Genomic DNA, 26,215 nt, shown 5'->3' with positions numbered 1-26,215 from the left:
TGTGCACATTACAAGTGTCTATTCGCATTTAGAAAACCAACACACTGCAGTTTCTATGATTGTGGAGGTAACAGCTATTGAAGGATACAAAACACTGATCATTTTCAAAGGGATTAGTCTAATATTTTTGAGGGTCGCTAGCCCCTCCTATATTCAGCTATTAAATCGACATGTTACAACATGACGATGCAAATGTGTCTGAGCAAATCAGCTATTGCTGTCCTACACAAAGATTACATCCTTTGAAATTCAACGGGTCTTCACCCGTTGTACTGTACTGTTGTACTGTAGGCCCAATTTTATAGAGGAGCCCCCCTGATATTCCCCCCCCCCCCCCCCCCCTTTTTTTAACAAATTGAACCCTGGTGCTTAGGGTATGTAAGTAACCTACATGTATGTTGTATTCATTCTGTCCCTGCCAACTTGACTGTATACTGAAGGGGCAGGTCAATGTGCCACGTCAATGTGCTTATCAAGCAGTTATGCGTAATCTCTTTCTCCCAGACTTGAGTGTTTGTGGGAGGGTATAACTTTGTACAGTAACCGAGTACAGTACATTCTGTTCATTTGATCATTTAATATGGCGTTAATAGTAATTATAATGGCCATTCTGGTGACTTTATCTAAAATATTATTTGGCAATAATCACAGTCACACAATTATGTTATCACCATAATTACACAATAAAAAAAACTATGTTAAAACATTGAGGTCATCATTAAGGAAAAGACAATCAATTCATTCAATGACATCACATTGTTATATCATCACCACCATCATATCACTTACTTGCTCATTTGATTTCATTAACAAGAGACAAAAAAGAAAATTAATGAATGAAACAATAATCCCCCCTTTATGTACATTTCCATCTAGTTGTCAAAATAACCTAATACGCATAAATCATTATTCAAATACATTGCATTGAATAAATACTATTTTCTATTTTAACAAGCATATATAATAGCATAATAACAATTTATATAGGGAAAGGGAGTATTTACTGGTCCCTGTGTGGAGGAGAAATTACTTTGATGCATTACCCAGCAGAAGTCTGCTCAGGTGGCTCAGATGAGTGCACGGGGGAAAGCTGTTAAAATGTAAGGCTATATCACACAGCACCTTTCATCATGTACACCAACTCAAACTCCCGAACACAGGTTAAAAAAAAACAAAAACATGAGAGTTCACATAATTTTCACTTACTAAACTCAACTCAGCTAATCAACCCTTATCAGCCCTGCACACCACAGTAGTACGCCACAGTTCTCTTCTCTATTCCTCTACAAGTTCCTCTACAAGTTCCTCTACAAATTCAGACGTGGTTGTTTCAGTCACTGTCTCCTCCACTGTCCTTTCTGTCCTGGACTGAGACGTTCTTGTCGTTGTCTCTGCCGGTGACGCTGAGGCGCCCTCCTCTTCTTCATCGTCTTCGTCCCAGGTCTCCAGGTCAGCAGTGGCATCCTGATATTGCTGGTACTCCGACACCAAGTCGTTGAGGTTATTCTCGGCCTCTGTGAATTCCATCTCGTCCATACCTTCTCCAATGTACCAGTGGAGGAAGGCCTTTCGCCTGAACATGAGGGAGAACTGCTCGCCCACACGGCGGAAAATCTCCTGTATGGCCGTGTTATTGCCAATGAACGTGGAGGACATGATGAGTCCCCGGGGAGGGATGTCACACACGGCCACCTTGACATTGTGCGGGATCCATTCTACAAAATAGTTGGTGTTTTTCTGCTGGATCAGCAGCATCTGCTCGTCTACCTCCTTGGTGGACATCTTGCCGCGGAATATACCGGCGGCCGTGAGATAGCGCCCCCTTCGGGGGTCACAGGCCGTCATCATGTTGCGGGCGTCGAACATCTGCTGGGTGAGCTCGGGCACAGTGAGGGCTCTGTACTGCTGGCTGCCGCGCGCCGTCAGCGGGGCGAAGCCTGGCATGAAGAAATGCAGACGAGGAAAGGGCACCATGTTGACAGCCAGCTTCCGCAGGTCGGCGTTGAGCTGGCCGGGGAAACGCAGCGAGGTGGTGACCCCGCTCATCGTCATGGAGACCAGGTGGTTGAGGTCGCCATAGGTGGGCGTGGTCAGTTTGAGCGTGCGGAAGCAGATGTCGTAGAGGGCCTCGTTGTCGATGCAGAAGGTCATGTCCGTGTTCTCCAGGAGCTGGTGGATGGACAGCGTGGCGTTGTAGGGCTCCACCACCGTGTCGGAGACCTTGGGGGAGGGCATGACGCTGAAGGTGTTCATGATGCGGTCGGGGTACTCCTCTCGGATCTTGTTGATGAGGAGGGTGCCCATGCCCGAGCCGGTGCCCCCGCCCAGGGAGTGGACGAGCTGGAAGCCCTGCAGGCAGTCGCAGCTCTCGCTCTCTCGCCTCACCCCGTCCACCACCTGGTCCACCAGCTCGGCACCGTCCGTGTAGTGGCCCTTCGCCCAGTTGTTCCCCGCTCCAGAGTTCCCTGCGCCATAGGAAGCATGAGGGGGAAGGGGTGTTAGTGGATGCACTTATCACACTGACACCGTCAGAATGAGTGTTCATTTAAGTCTCAGACTCAGGTGTGCAAATGGAAACAAATAAAAACACGACATTTTGAGACCTATATGATCTGTCCAATCTTTTCCCAGCAGATGCTTATGAGCACATGAATTTGTTGGGGGGTTCATTGCCTTGCTCAAGGACACTTTGACGCATAGTATAAATACAGCCTCTCTATACCCACTCAAACGGACAGTTATGCCACTTGATAGATGCTTTTATCAACAGTATCTTATCGTTCATGTTGCCCTGCTGAAGGTCTAAGGGCCTAAACGTCGTCACTGAATAAAGATTATTTCACAAGTGACAGTCTTCTTTCTTCACCATATAAATTCAGCACTTTCTGCACAGCCGCAGAAAGCATCTGTGTCGTTTTACATTTTAGCTATAATTCTTTAGAACATGGTTTAGAACAGTGGTTCTCAAAAATAGAAGATATACAAGCTCACAGCACGCCACTTTATTTTGATTTAACACAAATCTTCTCTTTAATATATGCAGGGGGTCCGCTGCCAAAGACATAGGTCTTTGACATGAATACGTTTGAGAACTACTGATTTAGAAAGTACTAGAGCGGTGCCCGTTGGAGCCTCTACAGCGGTGCCCGTGGGGCACTGGCCTACTTGGAACGATGCAAGTTGGAAATGCATAGCCCACCCAGAAATGATGTCTGTGTCCCTTTTATGCCCATATATGGAGTTATTTGTCAGGCATGCCCAAATATGGAGTGTTGTGAGGTCAGAACAGGCCAGCTGCATATATGGACGCTGGGCAGGGACCCGGTCCAGAGCCGGGCAGAGGCCTTTTGGGGCGGTTCTGGACAACCGTGGGTCCGACCGACTCGACACCAGGCACTGCACCCCCTGTGGTGGGGTGGAACGCACGTGTCGAATTTGACGTTACGTGGATTACAACAGTAATCACACAAACTTGGTGCATTTATAGTTAGATTTGTAGACTCTGCCTCAGGTCTATAGTTAAGGGGTTAAAATAAGGTAATCTTGATATGGCAAAATACGATCTGGCAATTAACGCTCTGTCGCGTTTCAACTTACCGTGGATGTAGTTGTCTGGTCTGAAGAGCTGTCCGAGGTGGCTCCCTCTTATACTGTCCATGGTGCCCGGCTCCAGGTCAAGAAGCAGGGCCCTGGGTACATATTTACCACCTGCAAACAGAAGACAGAGATTAGAGAACCTCTATTTAATCAAACGGGAAACCTTGCTTCCTGCATCTAGGCATGTCCTCATGTTGTATCCATGTGCATGTGCAGGAAAACTACAGGGAAACCAAGGGGAACAATTCAAGAAATCAAAGGTAAAGTAGGTAATCAAAAGACAGTATCTTTAAATGAGATAATCTGTTACCATGGGCTTCATTGAAGTACACATTGATCCGTTGCAGCTGAACGGGGCTGTCTCCCTCATAGATTCCCGTTGCGTTGATTCCATGCTCGTCGCTGATCACTTCCCAAAACTGTCAAACGGAAAGAAATAATGACAAAAAAGGAGCAACAGTTTAATTTGTTATGAATGTCAATTGTTAATATGGTCATAATGGTACTTTCAGCTGCCTGGTCAATTTATCACATGCAGCGTGTCAAATGTATGGCTACACTAACTGCAGTATGTTTGCTATAATCTGTCTGTACTTCCTGTCTGTACTGTCCATGGATGCTCCCTGGTCCACACGGAGGCTTCCAGGGGATCCCCAGCCAAATTATTGATAGCCAGATAATCGAGTGTCATACCCAACAGTCCCGTTTGCCCCCCCCCCCATATTTTAACACATATCGAAAGATAGCCAAACAAACTGCTTCAATACCATGACACCATCATGTCAAAAGGCTGGATGGGCTCATGAGTTATACTGTCGGTATTATCTTATAGTTCTTCTTTCTTTCTTTTGTGTCGACCATGATAAAAATGTCCCACCCATCATGCCAGTTTCGCATCGCCGCTTATCTTTTAGCAGAATGCCCGCGTGGGAACACCCCATGTCACTCATAACTGCCAGTGGCAATATGTCGAGTCATAATATATGTGGTACGTACTAAACATGCTGGAATTAACCGCAATAATGGAAGATGCAATAACTTAGGCTAGTATAAATATATCTGAGCTCATTATATAACAGCAAATAAATAAGTCATCTTTACCACATTAGCTCATGTTACAAGTATATATGCTTTTAACAAAATCATTAAGTTAAGCCCCTGTTAAAATCATTAAGCCCTCGCCATATAGCACATAAAGTTATCTCTAGTAAAGGTTTGACAATTTTAAGTTTATGAAAACAAAATATTAGTTTTTGTATAATTACCTTTGAGCCAATCTGGTTCCCACATTGTCCAATCTGTAGATGTACAATTTCACGCATGATGAGCGAGCACAGTGCACAGAGCAGGCTGGGGTCTCTGATATGCCACGGTGATGGGACCAGGCTTTTATACCACACAGTGCACAGAGCAGGCTGGGGTCTCTGATATGCCACGGTGATGGGACCAGACTTTTATACCACACATGATGCCAGGGAGTCACCCACGTCATTCAGCAGGCCTACATTAGGGGCCCTGGCGCTCTGCTATTGCAATATCATAAATGATTAAATATGGCATTACATTTGGTTTGACTCCATTTCACAGATAGATATTGTGAAAATAGCAGGCTCACCGCGTTGCGAGGTGTTGAGTTTGGAGATCTGCCATTTTCACAATTTTTGAGTGTTGCAACGATTTAGCAAGCATGTAGCCTACTGTGTATGTAAATACGGAATTATGTAACTAGCCATGTAGTAACTATGTAACGTGTAACAATGTTGCAGCCTTGGTGAGCTTGTAGATCTGCTATTTTTGAATAGCCAACACTAAAATCTAAAATAACACAGATGCTTTTCCAGTAAGAACCACAAATGACTTCTATGTCACATGAAAAGGAAACTGGTTGTGGTTGAATGTCTGACAAGCCTCTGTCTGTCACAATTCTACTGTAGCTCTGTGGCCCGGCCTAACACATCTGTGAGCTCTCCAACACAGAGAGCAGGAAGGAATTCTAGTGGAGGGAGGCAGCTGTGGACGTTTTGATAACATCCATTTCATTCATCAACCAAAAAATGGATGGCTCTCTCTCTCAAGCAAGAGAAAGAAATAGAGTTCTGCAACACTCTCTCTCTCACGCGCACACACACACACACACACACACACACACACACACACACACACACACACACACACACACACACACACACACACACACACACACACAGATAGAACTTCTCAAAATTCTTTAAAAGGGATGCTGTTATTTTGTTAGGTTGGCAATTACCGTATTTGGAAGATTTAGATGAATATAACATGCTACATGCACATGTTTCTTCCATGACCCAAATGGGAACAAAATAAAATCTTTAACAATTTGCTGAGTGCCATAAAACACCATCTTGAAAAGGCATATCCATTGTAGCATCTCTTTGAAGACAGGTGCAGCTCTATGCTCAGGCCTACAGGAAAGTTCCCCACTCACTATCACTACCAATGAGAATTAAGTAGTAGCCTACTGTATTAAGCCAGGACAGCTTAAGGCAAAGACAAATATGTAGAAGGCAATAATATTAGAAAAATATTAGCCATATCCAATTATCCACATTCCACACACACAAAATATCCTAATGACAATACAGGCTGAGACGGCTGGAATCACTTTCTACATCATTAGCTATATACTGCCGTCTATTGGCCTGAGTTGGTCATTACAAATTGGACTATGTGCATAAATAATAGCTTAACATATTTGTAATATTATAGCAGGTACAAGATCACTACAATATGTTGCATTGTATGCACACATATTTGTGAGTCATTTTTGTCACAGCAGACAAAGTCATAATCTTCCTAACTGTTTTGTTTTGTTTTGACACTGACTCACCTACTTTCTGTGACACTTAAAAATGTCTAAACCTAATAGTCTATCAGCTGGATAGAAAATATACCAGACAGTAAATGCTTCTTTTATAGCACTCTCTGCTGCAGGTTATTAATCCTCTCTGCGTCTATAGCCTGTGTATCTATCTACACACTGCCCTGTCTAAATAAATACAGCAGGTGAAAGCAGTTCTGAGGATTTCCCAGAAACATACGTTCTGTAGTATATAGTTAGCTTCTCTTCCTGAATCATTGTTAAACAGACAGAGATAAAGGTGGCCTATACCTGCGTGTCAGTGTGTGTGTGTGTGTGTGTGTGTGTGTGTGTGTGTGTGTGTGTGTGTGTGTGTGTGTGTGCGCGTGTCAGAGAGAGAGAGAGAGAGCACATGTGTATATGATCTGTTTTGTTAAACATACTGCCCTCAGAGGAGAAACTGTGCTTTATATGAGAGGTACACCATGAAAACGTGAAGCCTAATTGATACTTAGTCAATCCAACAGTGTAACAAATATGGGCATTATGTTTGAAACCAAAAGGGGGAAAAGCAACAGGAGGATTGATGGTGAGAAAATAGACTATTGTATTGTGATGATCGCCATTGATTACAGTATAGGTGAGTTGAGTTGACACAAATACATCCCTCTTGAATCACAGCCTATTTGTTGAGGGTGAAATGAAGTTAACTTATTGGACACCATGCATGCAGTGGTCCGGGGCCACCAGTGGTCCTTGAGGTGTTTCCAGGTGGTCCGGGGCCACCAGTGGTCCTTGAGGGGTTTCCAGGTGGTCCGGGGCCACCAGTGGTCCTTGAGGGGTTTCCAGGTGGTCCCCAGCGAAATGATGGAGAGTTGGTAACCAATATGGACCCTTGTAGATCTTTACACAGATCTACCACATCAATACAGCATGGAATTGTGGACAAAATCTTATCCATCGATAAAATATTCTATAAGTTCTGGGTCTGAGACGCTAAATCTCATCAAATGGAGGTCCGTGGCTCAAATGCCGAATAAATAATGGACCTTGGTATATGAAAAGGGTTGAAAACCACTGTTTTACACCATGCGATGTATCTATAGTGCATATTATGGTGGGAGGACAGTGGCAACATTCACAAATGAAATGAAAATGAAAACAGACTTTCAAAGTTGTTTTCGCCTTGCCACTTTGATATTTCAATATCATTCACAGCCCCCTTTGGATTGTAAAATGGTCATTTAGTTTAATTTACAATAACTAAAGAATTAGCCTGTTAAGCTTTTTGACACTGAATGTATACATGCCTGCTTGAATGTCTGTTTGCAGATGAGTGCCTGCATGGTGCGTTGCAATGACTAAACATCTGTTTTGTATTTTCAAAGTTTCAAAGTCTTTACAACTAAAGTATAATTATTATTATTATTATTTAGGTTGCAATATAAGCTAATGACAACATTACAAAGACAAGACATGTAATATTTAAACTTGCTCAATACAAGCCAAAACCTATATGTATTTCCCAGACCCCTGCACCAACTTAACAGTCCAATATCCAAATGGGAATTTGAAACCCATGCTCAATAAACAGTGGGGATCAAACAGCAAAACAAACAACTCAGTTTGTTATAGGTGACAGGTCCAATCCATTATGAATTGTGGTCTTTATATAGTATAGACAATTTGACAACATGTAAGCCTATAATAAATAATCTAACCCAATCATAATTGGACCCTCTCTTATATGGATCTTCAATTCTTCACTACAAATAATTGTATCGTCAGCTTGTTTGTTTTCCTATAGACACTTTAATGACTGGTTCTTCAAGTCAACCCTATATTACATGCAATGAATATAATTTATTTACCACTTTTCAACACGTATGTTGTATGTGGTGCTTTGAGCATTCAGTGAAAGCAAATTAATGGCACAGCGGCACAAGTTAACCAATAAACGATAGAAAATATTTAAAATAAATGTTTTAAAAATAGTAAAATGTCAAATAAAACCACAGGGAATAAGGTTAAAAAGAAAAGAAAATAAATACATTATCAATATCATTGATGAGCCCCTCTTGGGTGGTAGAGGATCATTTTCCTTCAAAGAGGGCGCCTTTTCGCTTTGTGTATCTATGCTGTGGGCAATCATGTGATTCGACCCTGCTTCTTTCCCAGGGTTCCGTGAGAGCTCGCTGTTTGCCCCACCCCACCTCTCAACGCTATCTGTCTCAATGTTCAATTCTCTGAGAAAAGGAACAAAACTAAAAATATATAAATCAGAAAATTACTTAAAAGACACCGCGATTCTATTCCCATTTCCAAGCGCAGCAGACCCCTGCCTTTCTGCGGTGAAATAAACTGTCATCGCTGGATTTGAGTGATTGTAGGAACCGCGGTATGTTCATAGATTTGCATTGCACATGCAACTATTATCTACCATGCGAATTCAAAAGGAATACAACAAGCTGTGGAGAGTGTGACTGACAGCAGGCTGTGTGTGTAGCCTATACCTGCCTGCGCGAAACGGACGGGGACATAACGGAGGATTTGCCATAAATCTACCTGGGCTGGGGTTGGATATCGCATTCTATTCAAGGACATCTAACAGAAGCTTTGTTCATCCGGAGAAGGTTTCCGATGTGAGGAGAAATACAAATTACAGCGGTAAACCCAGAGAAGAAGAAAAAAGACGGAGAAAAAGGCCTTTCAGGTCTGGTCTGGTCCAAACCCAAAAAGCAGCACCGTCCGTCCAGGCAGCAGCATCTGTGACAAGGGGAAATCAATTGATACCGGAGCACTAAAACAGGATATTATTGATAAGAAAGGTTCTACCAAAAAATGCAACGGTATAATGTGACGGATTTTTAAAGACACGGGGATTTAAAAGGAAAGAAAAGACAAGAAAAAAAGAAAGAAGCTTTGCGTATTCTCTCCTCATGATTTACACGCCGTCGTTTTTTGTGGAAATATTTATTTTTTAAAACACTTCTCGTCCACCCCGTATTTGCTCGTCTCGGCTGAGGTCGCAAAAAGAAGAAGAGGCGAGAAGGGACGAAAATATACGTCTTTGATGTAGGCCTAAATGTTAATGATTTGAATGGCAGAAGTCAGGAATCTGCCGAAGATGGGCTCCGGTGGAGACATTTGCTGAAGATTTGTGTGTTGTGTATTGGGCCCATTTAAAGCCGCACACAAACACGCCGTGGGGATCGCGACACCAGCTCATTCATGGACTTTGGAGCGCAGAACATCTTTAACATCGATATCAATTTTGATGACTTCATTGCGGATTTACAGTGAAAACACTGGAATCAACCGAGAGAGAGAGAGAGAGAGGAGAGAGGGAGAGAGAGAGAGAGAGAGAGCGGCCCGGGTATCACCAACGCTCTGCTCCTTTCTGAACGATCCCTAGATTAATTAGCAGTAGGCCTAATAGAATTGGTAGTGTGTGTGTGTGTGTGTGTGTGTGTGTGTGCGTGCGTGTGCGTGTGCGTGCGTGCGTGCGTGCGTGTGTGTGTGTGTGTGTGTGTGTGTGTGTGTGTGTGCAGTCTCTCTGGGGTGCATTTCTCCATCACCTTCAGGTCATATATTTTTTCATTCGCATCTGGCAACCTAAATGTCACCCATCTTGAGCCAGGGGTTTCTCTGTTCTTGGGCCAATCCGGGAAATTAGTCCTTATTAATTCATTGTAATAAACCACCCTCTATCCCTCCTCCCCGGGCCCTTCGCTGGCTTCCTGGGAAGATGGGCTGTCTTGGCAATAGTAAGACTGAAGACCAACGAAATGAAGAGAAATCACAGAGAGAGGCCAACAAAAAGATAGAGAAACAGCTTCAAAAAGACAAACAGATTTACAGAGCAACGCACCGGCTACTACTATTAGGTAGGTCTTGTGAAATGACATTGCTTTCACACAAATATAAATTCACCCTCTCAATTCAATGTACACCAGTGACACCGCGCGCGCGCGCGCACACACACACACACACACACACACACACACACACACACACACACACACACACACACACGTAGTTTAGGACTATCAGTCATTTGCAACATAGGCCTACAGTCTTGTAATAAAGTTAGATATTGTACTGAACTGCAATCATCACAGCACTTCATTGACTTGCTTTCAGTTTGTGATTTAGTGGTATTTACTTCTACACAGCTGTAATAAGTACTATAGGATTATTTCTGTTTAAACATGCTTTCTGGAGAAAAGGGGGGGGGAGATGAACCCTCATCAACCATGTAGTAGTCTAACACCAATGTTATAATTACAGGATATTACAATGACCACTGTCACAGAATGTTGTGTACAGCACCTGATGTATGAAACAGAGGCCGTGGGACATGTAATTGACATATTTGTGTGTGATATGTAGGTCTTTGTGATTAAATTGTAAAAGATTTAGGCCCTTGAGCCTCATGTTTGAAGCCGAAAACATAGGCCACTATTAGAGAGATTTCACCGTATGTTCCACTCATAGGCCTGCAACCCCAATCACATTGTATAAGGTTTTAATCACTTAGTAAACTGGGCATGAATTGCATCTATACTTGGTGCACTCGTTTTACCTCCACACCACATTTCTTTGCCAGAAATAGCCGATCTACAAGCTCAGAGCTTGCAGAGTTGTTAAATTTGGCGAATGTTCCTGTAGAATTTGGATGCTGCAGGTTCAAGTGTTTAGGTATGAAGACGTGAAATGACTGCAATTGTATGCTAGAACCCTGGTTATCAAGTAAAACTTGAGTTTACAGGTCTGTAACTCAGAGAAGTGTTCAAATGGAACCAAATGAACCAAATGACGAAACAAATAATCTACAATTTGACAGTGTAGCTAGGGGTCCCCAAATTAAAACATTATCCAACAGGGTTCCATGTCCTAATTACACCCTATTGGCACCCTATTGGCCCCCTGTGCCCCCCTCAAAGACCTCTGGTAGTCCCTGGACCCAGAAGCTATAGTCTGGGCCTCTGTCACCTTCAGTGTGCCAGGACTGTACATTTAGGCCCTTATGGTAATTTCTTTACCGTGAGTGACTGGAGCGGTAACAGACAGTCCACAATGATCCTCCAGGTACAAATGAATGGATACAACATGGCAACATGTACTATAGGGTTGGGAAATATATTAATATTATATCAATATCATGATAATGAGACTAGATATGGCCTGGTATTTGGGACATACTACATACTGTGCCGTATATAACATACGTGTTGTCTTTTCCTAGCCCACATAAGCTAAGATGTTGGGATGTGACATGTTGTGCAGCATGTAGCTCAGCTATTTTCACAATTGTGGTGAAGAAAATGGATGAAAATAGTTATATTAGCACAGTTTGAAGAAGGCATGCACTTGGGTGCCGAAACGTGCAACCTCTCCTTCGTTTTTGCAAGTATTATCACAGTATGAAACTATCGTCACAATATCGATAAGTATTTGGTCTAAATATCATTTGAAGATTGATCGCCCCAAGCTAGAGGCAGTTGTCTGCCTCCTCACCTGTCCTGATCATTTAAATTGTTGAGTTACAGTATACGTTTCAGAGCTAGCTTGATAAAGCCAATATCCTTCTTCGGCTAACTCCTTTACATTGTGTTGAAAGACGAAATGCACCATCTTGTTCATTTAAAATTGTCTACTAAGGGGGTCATTTTTGTCATTGCTTTAAATTTAGGGAAAGCTCTAGCTGTGTTAATTAGAAAATGCTTTGTGGTACCGTTTACAACATGATCTAGGTCTAGGAATCGAGAACCAACTGTAGATTCACCTGTTGGAAGTAAAAGCCAGTCTAGAGGTTTACTTGTGAATAAGACCAGTGACCTTGTTTTCTCATGATTAGGCCATGTATGGAAACTTTATTTCCCCAAATGTAGCCTAAACAGTCTTAGCATCAGGGTTTCCAGTTTTCAGATTTACTTTACGGCTTGACACGTGAGGGCTGGCATTAGACCAGTTGAACCCATTAGGAACGTCTAGTTGGGAATAAAAAAAAAGGATGGGGGCTATTATAAAACCCTGGGGGACTCCAGTCAATTAAGTATAGCCTATAGGGTTTATTAACACAACTACTGCTAACCTGCACATGGTCCCATGGTATTTTATTCACTGCGACATGAGGAGATTTACGTGTGTTAAAATGTCTCACTGCTTTCTCTGCTTTCAGGAGCTGGTGAATCTGGGAAAAGCACGATAGTCAAACAGATGCGAATATTGCACGTCAATGGCTTCAACGCTGAGTAAGTGCTAGTTTTCTTCTTTTCATGCTTTATACATGAATATTGTGCATCCAAACAAAAGGACCAAAAATAGCCAATCTATAAGCTTAAAAGGTGTTTTGCGATGAGGTGTTGGAGCTTGTAGAGCGTCTATTTTTTAAGTGTGTTACAGTTTTGGACATATGAGGTTTCCATCGCAAAGCAAACGATATCTACAAGACTGCTGATTTGTTGAAACACTTAGAGCAGTGTTTCAGGTTTTATTCATACCAAGGCCCTGTTCAGACAGAATTAAGTGCAAAACATACTCTCTCCCCATGCCTTCGGCCTGGTGGAGACAACAACTGCTCAGATTAGTTTTTGACACTAAAGAGGTTGCTTTGGAGTCCCACACTGTTTTAGTTTGAAATAATTCTCTTTCCCAATTCAAAAAAAGTGAAAATAGCCTATAAAGCTGAGCTTGTAGATTGGTTATTATTCCATTAATTGAAAAAGTAATCGATAGAATAATCACTAAGAAAATAATTATGTGCCACCACTGATAGTGTAGTATAGTCCCATGGATTATTAAATGAAAAATCACACCCATGTGAAGTGAGGGGCGTGCGTATCATCGTACATCATCATATGTATACAAATGACACTACGCCTATTTTCTCAGACACTATGACGTAAAATTCACCATTCAATGTCAATGGAAATGTAATGTTTGTGTAGGACAAAAATAGCCGATTTGCTCTTCTACATATGATGTAAATTATCCATTCATTGTCAATGGGAATTTAATGTCTGTGTAGGACAAAAATACAGATTTGCTTGTCCACATATGACGTACATTCTCCATTCATTGTCAATGGGAATTTAATGTTCCCCTCAAAAATAGAAGACAACATGTCATGATAAAGTTATGTTTATGTTTGGTTGAAACTGAGGGATTGGAAGCTCTTCAAGGTATACAAACGCAGAGTACTTCTTTTTCTGAGGCGTGAGACCAAAGATTCTAGAGTCTTGGCGTTTGTTTTGTTTTCTTGCTTTCTTTGAGAGAACATGTATAATCTGCCCTGCTGTGTCACAAGGACCAAACTATGTGAATTCCTAAATTGAGCGGTGTACCTACTGAATTTACTGAACTAAGAGGATTTCAGAACTTAAGACAGGGCCATGTTTAGGCCTGAAATCGTGCAGTGTTGCTAATTATCCATCATTATTCCAGTGGATTTATTTAAAACAGCGATTCAGTTTAATGATAAAATCATTACGTTTCATGAATCTAATTCAGTTCATTCATCATTATTGTTTTATTTTCATAAATTAATGCCCTACTTTGTCGTACAAGAGTGTCAAGATCTGCTATTTTTGGTATTTTTGAAAGTAAAAGTAAAATTCGTTGTCCCTGTCTGTGGGTTTTATTAAAATGTAACCAATGAGTAATAACAAGAGCTTGTGACTAAATAATAACTACACTGTATGATGGATCCATTGGAACACAGGTTCTTTTATTTATTTATTATTTTCTGAAAAGTAGCCTAATAGTATTGGACATGCAAGGGATTCCTTGTGTATATTTGTACTGTACGTCTTTAAATGTTCTGATGAATTGAAAATGGAGGACCCTGATGTAAACAAGTCTACCCATTCTACAAACTACCGTATGAATACAAATTTCAATCAATCAATCAACCCAACCTCGACGGCATACTTCTTTGCTTTGCTTCAGATAATGTGGGAAATCTCTCTCATGGAGGGGGTTAAAGGCTCAATCCGCCTCCACCTCGGCCTTGCATTGTGTATGTTTATGTGAAACAGAATCTCTTGCCTACGAGTGATGTTGTGGAGCTATGCATCCCAGCAGCACAAGCCGTGACCGGTAGACAGTTATTGCCTTCCAGTCAAGCGCTACAAAAACCGTCAATCTGCTGCTCTGAAATTCCATGTTATTGTAATACTTCAAATGAGCCTGTGGGTCGTGCGGGATGGGCCGGAGTCCTGTTGTTCAAAATTGCCAACTATGTCCACAAACTATTCAATATGATCAGACCAAGAAACCTACAAAGCTAAGCAGAGGATGATGTAAGCCCTATATACTTTGTCCTACGATGAATAGTAAAAAACGGCCAATCGTGATGCGACACGTTGTGAGTGCTGTTGTCGATCTGATATTTTCACTATGTTTGAATTTTTGAAAACACTTTTAAATGTTTGACAATTGAGAATTTGCCCAAAATAGGGATGTCAGGGTTAAAGTTGGATGTATTTGTTGTTAACATGTTGAAATCTCTGTATTCCAATAGCAATCGTTTGCTGTAGAGTGCTTGTTCGGTAAAAGGTGTCTGCCTCCCCTGCCCTTCAGCTTGGGTTACCGATTTTATCCAGTCAGGAGAGACAACCCATACAATGATAAAAATCACACATGTGTGAAGTGAGGGGCGCCCACTGTGGCTGCCACATGACGTCATGCAGATTTTTGAGAAGTTTCCTTCTCGTGCTTTAATGGCGTTGCTAACAGTCGGACAATATCATCATCCTCATCATTCTCCATGAGACATGAATGCATTGTGTTATTTATTGTAATAAACTAACTTACTTATGAGTTGTATTTACATCGGCCATATGACGTCTCATGTTGTCATTTACTGTAGTGCACAGACAAACATTAAAGTCCATAGACTGGGCTGGCAAATGATTTGTGATAAAGTGCTCTAAACAAACATTAAAAGTCCATAGACTTGGCTGCCCCATGACGTAATTTCGGACAGCCATGAATTGGAGGGGCTAGCGCCCCTCAAAAAAGTTTAATTGGAAGTGATTGCAATGAGCAGACAATATTGGAACTAGAACACTGAACTTGTATCGGATACATTTTCTTTGTGGGTTGTCTTTCCTGATAGCATAGTTCCTGGCCTATATAAAATATTGGTATTTAACAGTAATTGTAACAAAAAACTATTGTCACTGTCCAAAACCATTACTTTTTACTAAATAGAATAGTGAAAATTAAATAATATCCATAAGATCACAACGTGTCGCCTTGTGTTGCTATTTTCACAACTTCTGTGCAACACTTTTGTGTGATGAAGAAAATAAAAAGTTTAAATATGGAAATGCCAGATCTTTCGGGAGGTTTTGAAATAATAATGTAACATTTAAGTATGTGGCTTTAGATGAATGCTCAATCTGTTTTCAGGGGAACATGGCCTCTGATGTTCAGACTAGCCCGCATGTCTCATGAATTCTGTCTACTTGTCCCCAACATGTTGCTACTGCCGTAGAGCCAGTGTGATGATAAATCCACAGCAGGCGGTGGTTTCCCTGTACTGGAATCAGAACATTTTACCCAGTTTTTAGTGTGAGTTAAACGGTGCATACCAAAATGTGTGCAACGTCATTGTAAACATGGTTTTCAAACTCCAAGCTCACCAATGGGCAAGCCAAACTCTCAAAGCACACCTGCATATTCATAGTGACAATACCTGATCCAGGGCTGGACTGGGACAAAAATTCGGCCCGGGCATTTTTGCGTGTATTTGGCCCAGACCGGCCCAGAAACTCTACCGCCCGCTCTGTCGCGGCACACACAAACAAACAAGCCCTAATACCACCACTTTTACAGAACAACATAGGCCTAAATGATACAAACCAACAGACAACTACACAACCCTTTGTAGAGGGTTTATTTGTCACTCACTGATACAGGTACAGTGAAATTATCATGATGACACTGGCAGAATGGCAGCACGCCCGGACCTTTCCTGGTGGCCTGCCGCCTATTGGCCTGCCTGCCTGTCAAAAAAAAGTAATTTTTCATATTCCATCCTAATTGGCTAACATTGGCTTCCAAAGTTTGTAGGGTTGAACAAAAAGCCTCAAATCATGAACGCAGCGTGCAATTTACGTGAAATCTTTCACACACTTTCCTACTAGGCTGAGGAATAAATCCCACCCTTTTCACATTGGCCTGTTATAGCGCCACCAACAGGTGGAGTTTTGCAAAATCATCCAATTGCCATCAAAGAAAGAAGAAATGGCAGCCTTTTCACATTGGCACTTTTTCTAGTTTCTTAACTGACATTCTGCTACATTGTCTTTTAGGACAATCGTTGTGGTTGTAATAAAGCCCATAGCTGTCACTCTTTCCCAAAAGATATTTTTTTCTTTCTTCTGGATTGTTTCATTCAGACAGAGCAGTTCTGGCTGTCATTTGGGACAAGCACCACATCAAACTGTAACGTTGACAATAGGCCTATATGCCACACAATACACTCTCATCATGTACAAGACTTTAGTCCACACACATGTACGTTTGCTGGCTGGAATTACATGTAACCACGTCCTTTTTTCCCCCTCTACACTAAATCCCTTCGGCAAAAATAGCCCATCTGCTGTTTTCACAGAATGTTTGCCTGTTTTTGCTGAATGTTTACCTATTATGATATGCCCAGGAGAATTGGGACACTAGGGTTCCAGTAAAGCCCTTTATACGATGAAGCATTTATAAAGAATTAATATCTACTAAAATACAGGGAGCTTTGAATCGTTTCATGCCTATATCACCATACAGAGGAAATCACAGCAGAAATCTGACTATGTAAGCAAGTTAAAGGTTGATTCAATAACAGGCCGAGAGGCATTACAGGATCTGTTCTGAATGTGCATAATGCCCTAGTAGTACCCTCTGTCTTCAAATACTAAGTAATTTCAAGCACAAACGTGAAAAGTCGCTATCTATCACAGGTACACTGCAAGTACACCACTGCAGTGACTAAGTACATTTACTTGAGTAGTGTACTTAAGGACACTTTATGAGGTTTTTCTTTTCTTTTTACTGACATTCACATTTCACATTTTCTTGGGACCCAAGCGTAAAAGCTCACAATGGGCTGCAGCGTGTAGATCACTGATCACTCATTTAAATTTCAGAAAAGTTAACATTTTTACATAAATGCAGTGCAATTGATATTAACTTTGTAATTTGTACTTTTCAATGCTGTGAGTATTTACTTGAGTATATACTTTGTCCACCACTGGCTACTTAGGTGAAAGCCCCCAGATTACACAACCACCGAACACTGGTGAATCTCTGTTTGATGATGATGTGTGAAAGCATAAGCAGCACTTCACTGGGTGCTGTGGGTGTCAAGCACCCCATGACCAACAATCTACAGTCTACACAATCCCCTAGAATACAGTTTGTTTATAAAAGAATAAAACATAGTGATATGATGCACATTATAGCATATCTTAAGAACAAAATTATGGACTGTTTTCCATTGCTTATCTGATCTATAAGATGCACAACAACTTCATTGTATTTTTGAATATTTTTTTTGAAAAAGTTAACAGAATATTTGTTCGTTTAACTGCACTCATACATATAATTACACCTTGTTATAACACCTGGTGAACCTCTTGATGAACTTGATGAATTTCCAGATATTTAAGCTAATTATTTTGTTGTATTGTAAACAGCGTGTTTTTGAAGCTGTATTGTATTTGTCAAAACTACAGCAGAAGTCTTTAGAACAAGTCTTGAAATTCTCTGTGGAGCTCCTATTTTATATTGAATTAATGCGTCTTCAAAATAAACATGATTCATAACTGTATTCACACATTGTTTTGTTGACCTTACTCATAGTTTTATATCGTGTTGTCATGTTTTGTATTGTATTGTATAGAGGAAGATTTTTGTAAACAAAGGGACTAACTTACAGACTTTGTATTTCACAGTGAGAAAAAACTGAAAATTCATGATATTAAGAACAACATTAAAGAAGCGATAGAGGTAAGGATCTTAAATGACCAATTGATCAATGCGCAGCAATATATTTTAAAACATTGTACTATGAACCACTTTAGCCTGATTCAAAAATGCAAAAAAGCAAGCCTACAAGCTCACAACATGTTGCATTGTGACACATTGTGAGCTTGTAGATTGCCAGTTTATTAAATCAGTATAGGCAAATGTTTACCTGTATTGATATGCCCAAAATGAGGATGTCACCATGAAAGTTGTTTAAAGTGTGTGTGTGTGTGTGTGTGTGTGTGTGTGTGTGTGTGTGTGTGTGTGTGTGTCTGTGTGTGTCTGTGTGTGTCTGTGCGTGCGTGCATGCGTGCGTGTGTCTATGCATATGTGTGTGTTGTACTTTTGTTTTAACTAATGTAATATTATTTTCTCTATACAGACTGTTGTGACAGCAATGAATTCACTCACACCACCATGCAAGTTAGCCTGCCCAGCAAACCAGTCCCGAATCGATTACGTCATGAACCTAGCAATCCAGAAGGATTTTGAATTTCCATCGGTAAGTTGCTGTTACCTGGTGATATACAACTGACACTACTCTCTCTGCCATTCCTTTCAAGCCTAACAGAAGAAAACAGCTAGCCTGGAAACTCCACACGTCCAATGTTTTTGCAACAATCGCTTTTCATCACTGGAGTGTCATGAAAACCGCCATGGTATTACTAGCAGTTGCATTTCAATGGTGATATGTGCAACTAATGAAACTATGCAGTTCTTATGATTAGGGCGGCAACAGCTAATGAAACTAATCGATTTAATTGATTATTTTAAAAAAATGATCAATTTTAATAAAATAATACATTTAAAACAATATTGAAAATAACAGATCTACAAGGGCAGATCTACAAGGACACACTATGACAAAGTATAAAATAGGGCTTAAATTGTTAGTCAGACTTATCGATTTAGTCGACTATTAAAAAACCCCAATTAGTATTTATTTTGTCTTTATTTGTCGAGTCGCTCAAATATCATGCAAAAAAGCGAGGCTGGCGACAAAATCACAGACTGTGGTCTCTGGTGGTGTGTTTGCCGGCTGGATCAGTAATTAGCAGGTGTAAAATCCCTTTGGGATGCTGTCAATTGAATGAGGCTCTCACCTGAGAGATCCTCCATGTGGCCTATTAACACTGATTGTCTGTAATAACCCTTTAACGGGTCTGAAGGGACATGAACTCCAGCAATCTGGGAACCCATTACTCTGGAACCATGCCCGGACTTGGGGACACCTCCTGAGCTCCAGTCTGTTCCACGGGCATGAGGAGCTGCAGAGAGGCCAGAAGTCTGCTGAGGAGGTACTGTCAGCCACTTAAAGACGTAAAGAAATGACAAATACGGGTTTCACACGTTTAGAGCATACCCCTGGTCATACCTGTTATTACATGCGAAAACTAAAATGTATTCGTGTATTATGTCAAAAGTCCAAATTTCAATGACTTCCTTTCAAATGCAAATGTGCTTATGAATATAATACATCTTGATTTCATTCACCATGCTCACTACTCGTTTTAAACTTAAACAATACATTAAAATATGTATCTGAAAACATTTGAGGTGAGAAATAAGCAATGCTGAGTTCTCAGAGCTATGGGGTCCTTGAAATTAAAACGTTTGAGACCACTGTGCTACAAATGTGATACTTCACATGATACTTCGTTAGTATCATTTGTAACAAGTTGCCCAATTTCTTTCCATTTCCTATATGGCTGTTGCTGTGTCGGTTTGATCTAATTCGACTAAGACTTTGTTAGGCCACATGTCATTTTTATGCTTATTCCATTTTTCGTGCACAGCCAGTCTTAACCACTCAGTTGTAGCCACTATAGCCAGTAGCCGATGTGAAAGAAAGAATGTCCTCTCGCATCCAAACCTTTTCAGCTCAAATACCCAAAAGACGTTTCCCCCGGGAGCCAAATGTACAAAAATATGTTATGGATCTATGACTTAAGCCCTATTGAACATACCTGATCTACAATCACACAACAGGTTGTGATCCAATGAAAATAGCATTATTATGACTTTGTTTTACTAACATTTCTAGAACATTTAAAATAAAATACAAATCATAAAATCTTTTTTGGGGAAAAATTGGAAATAAAATAAGAAGGGTATATACTATTTTCCTTTTTGCGACCCATAAAAATGGGTACACAACCCAAAACACTACAGTGCCCTAGAGCTCTCCTCAAGTCACTGTTGCATGAAGGCTTTGTCTGCTTCAGGTATTTAGTGCCCACTCGCCCTATTGTCCACACAGGCCATTATCATACTGTAGGCCAGTGTTGCCAGGTTTTGTGAGAGAAACAAGCAACCAGATCTATGAAAACGAGCCCAAAAGAAGCAAGCCCTTCGCCCTTTAGCTTTAAACATGTACATACTGTACAAGAAATTGGGGGTCCCTCGCATAAAATGTATTCAGATGGGGGTCAGCAGACAAATAAATATACATTTTGGCATCCTTGACTTGAAAATTAAACACTGGTTTACTTTAAACAACATTAGGAAACAAGCCCAAAAAACAGCAACCCGCAACTACAAATATTTACAAGCAACTTTACAAAAAAACAAGCCTAAAGCTGCTTATAATAAGCGGACTTGGCAACTCTGTTGCTGTAGGCCCTTCATCTGTAGGTTAACTTTCCAGAGAATAGAGTTTGTATTTGTATGTAAACGGCAGTCTCCTGATATTGTCTTTGTTGCGTCATGGCACATTTGTTATGCGGGCCTATCTCGAGCTGACCCTTCCCCCAGTCACTAGACTTCTACTAGTATTCTCTGCTGTGCAAACAATGGAGAAGAATAATGATTTGATTGAAAGGGAGGGCTGCTATTAGTAAAGTTACATTTCATAGTTTGACTTATTCTAAGTGTGTGTGTACTGTGTGTGTGTGTGTGTGTGTGTGTGTGTGTGTGGGTGTGTGTGTGTGTAAGGATGGGATGTTTTGGGGCGTTTTACAACACTATCGAACTAAAGGTAGTAGTTATTGGTTATTTAGTTATTGCGGTGACTTAACCACTTAAACCTGATTTATACTTTGTCGTAAGATAGTGTCGCATGGCAGAATTAACTTGTGGAAATGAATTAGTCATTTAGATTGCATTTTATATAGACATAGCACTCATAGTTTTATTGTACAGATAGACTATTGTTAGACTACAGATAGTCTACTGGGGACTGCAGATGGAAATTAGCAAGTCTTGCTAAATCTGGTATATTTACACTGCATTTTTAATGTAATGTTCATCAATATACACTGTCCCGACCAAATAAAAGAATAAAGTAAAGACGGGTGATAGGTTCTTAGCTGATGTATTTGATGTATTACCATGTGTTGTTCTCGCTTACTGTAAATCGCTCTGGATTAAGAGCGTCTGCTGCTAAATGCCTAAATTGTAGAAATCAACATTTCTCGATACATTCTGGAAGATTTTCGCCCCCAAATGTCCAAAATACGAATGCCAGTTTGGAAAAATATAGCTTTCTCTTCCCTGAAGCAGCCAGCAAGTTATGTTGACTGGCAATCGAACTGCTGTCTTTATTCGTTGCACAGATTGATTCTTTGAGAGAATAGAATAGAGATAGAACAGAGAAATCTCACAGGTTCAGCCTATAAAGACTAATTTATACCACATAGTATGGCAAAGTTGCAAGCTGGAAATCTGTTAATTGTGGCAAGTGAAAATGTATCAATGATGTTTATGTCCTCCATCCATGATCCCCTTGTCGCCTGGCCTTAGGGCTGCAGTAAACCAGTTGGACTGGTTAACTGCCACTGGGAAGGAGGCAGAGAGAGAGAACAAGTTGTATCTCTATGCCCTTCTCAATTCATTTCCAATCACCCTTCATTCCTTTTCTTTTTTTCCTTTTTTTTTTTTACCAAACAGGACATTTAGAAGTATGTTTTTCTCTTCTAATATGTTCTGTTGTAAGAATGTTAACTGAATAAACTGTGGTTATGAAAAAACGGCTACATGATTACAGTAACTTTATGTTTTTGATTTCATATATGGAACATAAAGTGTTGACCATTTTCTGCCATGTGTTTTCTTGTGATGTGGTACCATGTTCATGGGCTTGTGTGGTCGGCGTTTCAGTGAAGTGTTTGAATCCATGCAGTTGTTCAAGCTGTCTGCCTTCAGCTCTCTATAGAGCAGAGCCAATACTGACTTTTATTGGACACATTTCATTGTGGGAAAGCTAAAGAGCGATACATCTTTGTCATGTTTGTTGTGTAGTCCTGCACTACCCTCTTTTCCAAACCTGTGGGCCATGGAGATGTTGCAAGTGGGCCCACAAATTATTGGCAAAACACAAAGAAAAAACATATGTGATGTTATTCTTTTGGAGGAAGTCTGCACACCGCTTTGAAAGCTCCCAAAATGATTTATTACCAAACAGCGATTTATTACCTTCATCAGGTACCTGACGTCCTCCTTCTCTTTAAGTTTATCGCTTTTGCTCGAGCACCCGTTGAATTTTCTTGGATGTGCGTGCTTCTCCTGACCACTATTGTTTTCTTTAAAACCTTGAACTTATAAGGAGTAACCGAAAACAAGACTTGTGATTTGTCGGCAGACAATTGTGTTGGGGAAAAAAGAAAGAAAAAAAACATAAATAAACCAAAATTTCTCTTGCCACTGTGTATTTTGATAAACATCACATCATCCCATGATCCCATCGGTGACTAACTTCCATCATCACATACTGTATGTTTGACAAGTACGCTAAACGTTTCTACAATTTGGTATGTGTCATTACAGTCGACTCACAGCATGGCACGCCTGGTCCTTTTGAGTGAGAGTTTCTTTATTTTGCTGCAAAGATATTGATTTTATGTTGGTAGCCCTATGGCTAACAATGGACTGTTTGTGCCTAATTGTTCAATGAGGCCAAGTAAAGACCATAGTGAAGCGATCGGCCAACATAGTAAAAGCGGAGCCTTGTGTCAGTACAAAGCTCTCCATTTCTCGAGTGAACTCAATGAACCAGTCTGTTTCCTGCCTCTATCAGAGTTCTCTCATCTGCTGCTCCTCTGTAAATAGGCCCTCATAGCCTCAAACCTAAAACCCATGGACGGAATTTTAATACTCTCCTCTTCGGCTTCTTGGACTCTTTTCCAGCCCAGGATGGAACTGAGAAATGTACTCTCACTGGCCTGGGAAAACAGGCCCATGAAAACGTGCCCCTACTGCTGCTGTTGTCTTGTGTGGGGAGTCGGGGGTCGGGACCCTTCCTAAGTTTAGTACCATGACCTGTCAGTTTTGTCAGTGAGATGTGTTGTATAAATGTTCGCTGTCTCAAAAACCTACAAACTTCTTTTCTTTAGCATTGTCTGCTGGTGTCCTGTGATGTCGGATGAAGTAATTTGTATTCTCTCTTTTCTCTTGTCTTCTCCTCTATCGTTGGGAAATGTATATATAATTATTTTTATGTTTGATTGGATTGATTGATTTGTTTCATTTTAACCACTTAAATCCTACAGTATACACTTCATCGACCGGAGTCCCCCAGGGGTCTGTAATTGGAGTTATTGAATTTGATTCGATTCAATTCCATTCAATTAAATTTCAATTTCAATTTCAATTTCGCTCTCTCTCTCTGCTCTCATCTGTTTCCAGGAGTTCTATGAACATGCAAGGATTCTGTGGCAGGACGAAGGGGTCCGGTCCTGTTGGGAGAGGTCCAACGAGTATCAACTCATTGACTGTGCACAGTAGTAAGTAGGACGTTCTCTCTCTTTAACATCTCTCTCTCTCTCTCGCACGCACGCGCACCCGCGCACCCGCACACAACTGTGATTTACACAGTGTCAGGTGTTGGGGGTGGGTTCACGTTGTCAGACCCACTGCTTTACGTCACCCTCTTCCTTACTGCTTTCACAGGTCTTACCAATTATACTAATTAAAGGCTCTGTTCCATCAGTGTAGCACAGTGGTTCTCAAACTTTATATAATTTTCAAGGACCCCCATAACTCTGAGAGTGTACAAATGCAACCAAATGGACCCGTTCCTTTTGTATACTCTTACACTCCCGTAAGGGGATATTTGGGACCCCCTCAAGGAACCATGCCGTTCCCTGGACCCCGCATTGACACCCACTGGCGTAGCAGAGTGTTTCCAGTGAGTCGATGCACAATATCAGCACCCTAGCTCTGAGGGGACAGCCTTATCTTCCTTGCACACAAGCATTGACCCATTAGGTTATGCAGGGCTTCTCTAAGCCATTATTCACGTTCTCAAATTGTACGCTGTTTATTAGCGTTCTTTGGAAAAATCTGTTTAACTCAATGAGCGCAGTTTTCACAGAATCCCTGAGGGAAACCTCAGAGGGAACAAGCTACTAGATGGTTCGATATGTCTTTCGCCCCTATACCCAGGTCGGACGACTGATTTTCACATCAGGACCGCTGCGGGCCTACCCCAGAGGCATAGATCACCATCTTTCGGGTTACTTTAGTTGACTTCTGGTTGCGTCTTGTGTGTGTGTGTAAGAGAGAGAGGGCTTTGCTTGCTTCGTGGACCACTTGGGGGTCCGTGGCGTGGACTACCTGCCTCAAAATACATGCAGCGGACATGCAGCGGTTTTGAGGTTAGGTTTAGGCATAATTTCTGTGATGTTAAAGGTGTAGTGAAATGGTTTCAGCCTCAGACGGCAGGATCTTAGTTTCTGAACCAATCAGAGTAATGTATCCCTCCAGGCTATGGGTCGTATAGGTCCGTCTCATGCACGCACATGCACAGTGGTTTGTTTACAAAGTGACAGAGAGTCGGCAGCAAAGCCTGTACACAAGCTATATACATATTTTAGCGTGATGATTACGTTTAAAACGAGTAACTGACACTGTCTGGATGTCCTCTTGAATGAGATTAAAAATGGGAGTATTTCTGTAATCAGTAGCAGCTGTGTTTGGACGGACGCACAGCAATGGGAATCAAATGGGTGAGCTTCATTTTTATTGGCTTATATCGATGTGTATCTCTTCTCTACACGTCATCACACAGCACGTTTTCGTTTTAAGGAAGTAATTACATAAAAAATGTTATGGACAGGTATTCCTCTGATTGGCTGGCCTGTAATGGCTGCATGTGGTCTGTGACTGTCATTTTTTGGGGCCCTTAACAACTTTTCAATAGGTGTGCCCCATATCTATTTAATACATCTGGCTACTGTGAGACTATTCAATAATATTAATAATAATAGTAGAAAATAATAGTCCTCACTCCTTTGTGGTATTTGTCACTGAGTAGCATATCGCTGCTGTCGGCTGGAAACCTTTTATGTTAAAAAACATTTATTTATTTTTTATTTTAAAAACATTTTGAACGAGTGAAAATAGACGAACGAACTACAAGCTCACACCGCCTCGCACCGGCAGGTGCGGTATTATTACAAAACATACATTACCCACATCAGCCCTATATACATTTCGGCCATTTGAAAATAGCCGCTCTAGAAGCTCACAATGCATCACCATGCGACGCATTGTGAGCTTGTAGATCTAGAAAACTTGAAATGGGACATCACATTTTGCATAGTTAGTACTTTCTACTTTTGGTACTTTAAGTACATTTTGATGCCAATACTTTTGTCAAGTACATTTTTAATTCAGAGCTTTTACTAGTAGTTCTACAGTGCAGTATTTATACTTTTACTTAAGTAAAAACAAGAAATGATGACAGTCATATTTGTCAGGTGAAACAAGCGCTCTGTTGTGCATCTGTCCCCCCTTTCTTTTTTTTCTTTT

The 26,215-nt window shown here is 41.0% G+C and overlaps 2 protein-coding genes across 3 annotated transcripts in view; one reads left to right on the top strand and one right to left on the bottom strand.

Annotated features, from left to right (window-relative positions):
* Positions 1-563: 563 nt before the first annotated feature.
* Positions 564-4,989, bottom strand: LOC308329701 (tubulin beta-6 chain-like). The gene is made up of 4 exons (XM_080784198.1): positions 4,863-4,989; positions 3,908-4,016; positions 3,598-3,708; positions 564-2,465 (listed from the first exon to the last, which is right to left on the bottom strand). Exons 1-4 carry the CDS (start codon positions 4,917-4,919, stop codon positions 1,276-1,278), a joined length of 1,467 nt encoding a protein of 488 aa, XP_080640324.1. The 5' UTR covers positions 4,920-4,989; the 3' UTR covers positions 564-1,275.
* Positions 4,990-10,041: 5,052 nt separating this feature from the next.
* LOC308329713 (guanine nucleotide-binding protein G(s) subunit alpha-like) overlaps positions 10,042-26,215 on the top strand; it is a 41,810-nt gene continuing 25,636 nt past the window's right edge. Inside the window, exons 1-6 of one of the 2 annotated variants that reach the window (XM_080784210.1) lie at positions 10,042-10,320; positions 12,618-12,690; positions 18,394-18,448; positions 18,849-18,968; positions 19,636-19,764; positions 24,089-24,186. In XM_080784210.1, the coding sequence (XP_080640336.1) occupies positions 10,182-10,320; positions 12,618-12,690; positions 18,394-18,448; positions 18,849-18,968; positions 19,636-19,764; positions 24,089-24,186 (614 nt within the window). In that variant the 5' untranslated portion in view covers positions 10,042-10,181. The remainder of the gene's footprint in view (positions 10,321-12,617; positions 12,691-18,393; positions 18,449-18,848; positions 18,969-19,635; positions 19,765-24,088; positions 24,187-26,215) is intronic. The other variant, XM_080784211.1, reaches the window with a different exon arrangement.

This window comes from Protomyctophum bolini, assembly GCF_963924005.1.
Source record: "Protomyctophum bolini genome assembly, chromosome: 2".
NCBI classification, from domain to species: domain Eukaryota; kingdom Metazoa; phylum Chordata; class Actinopteri; order Myctophiformes; family Myctophidae; genus Protomyctophum; species Protomyctophum bolini.
This window is presented reverse-complemented; position numbering and strand designations above follow the sequence as displayed.

Bases quoted from the DNA above. Each gene is read 5' to 3' on its own strand.
- LOC308329701 (XM_080784198.1), bottom strand. From the start codon at position 4,919: ATGCGTGAAATTGTACATCTACAGATTGGACAATGTGGGAACCAGATT. The intron at 3,709-3,907 runs GTAACAGATTAT...TTCTGTTTGCAG, and splicing joins GTACTTCAATGAAGCCCATG to GTGGTAAATATGTACCCAGG. The intron at 2,466-3,597 runs GTAAGTTGAAAC...CCTATGGCGCAG, and splicing joins ACCAGACAACTACATCCACG to GGAACTCTGGAGCGGGGAAC.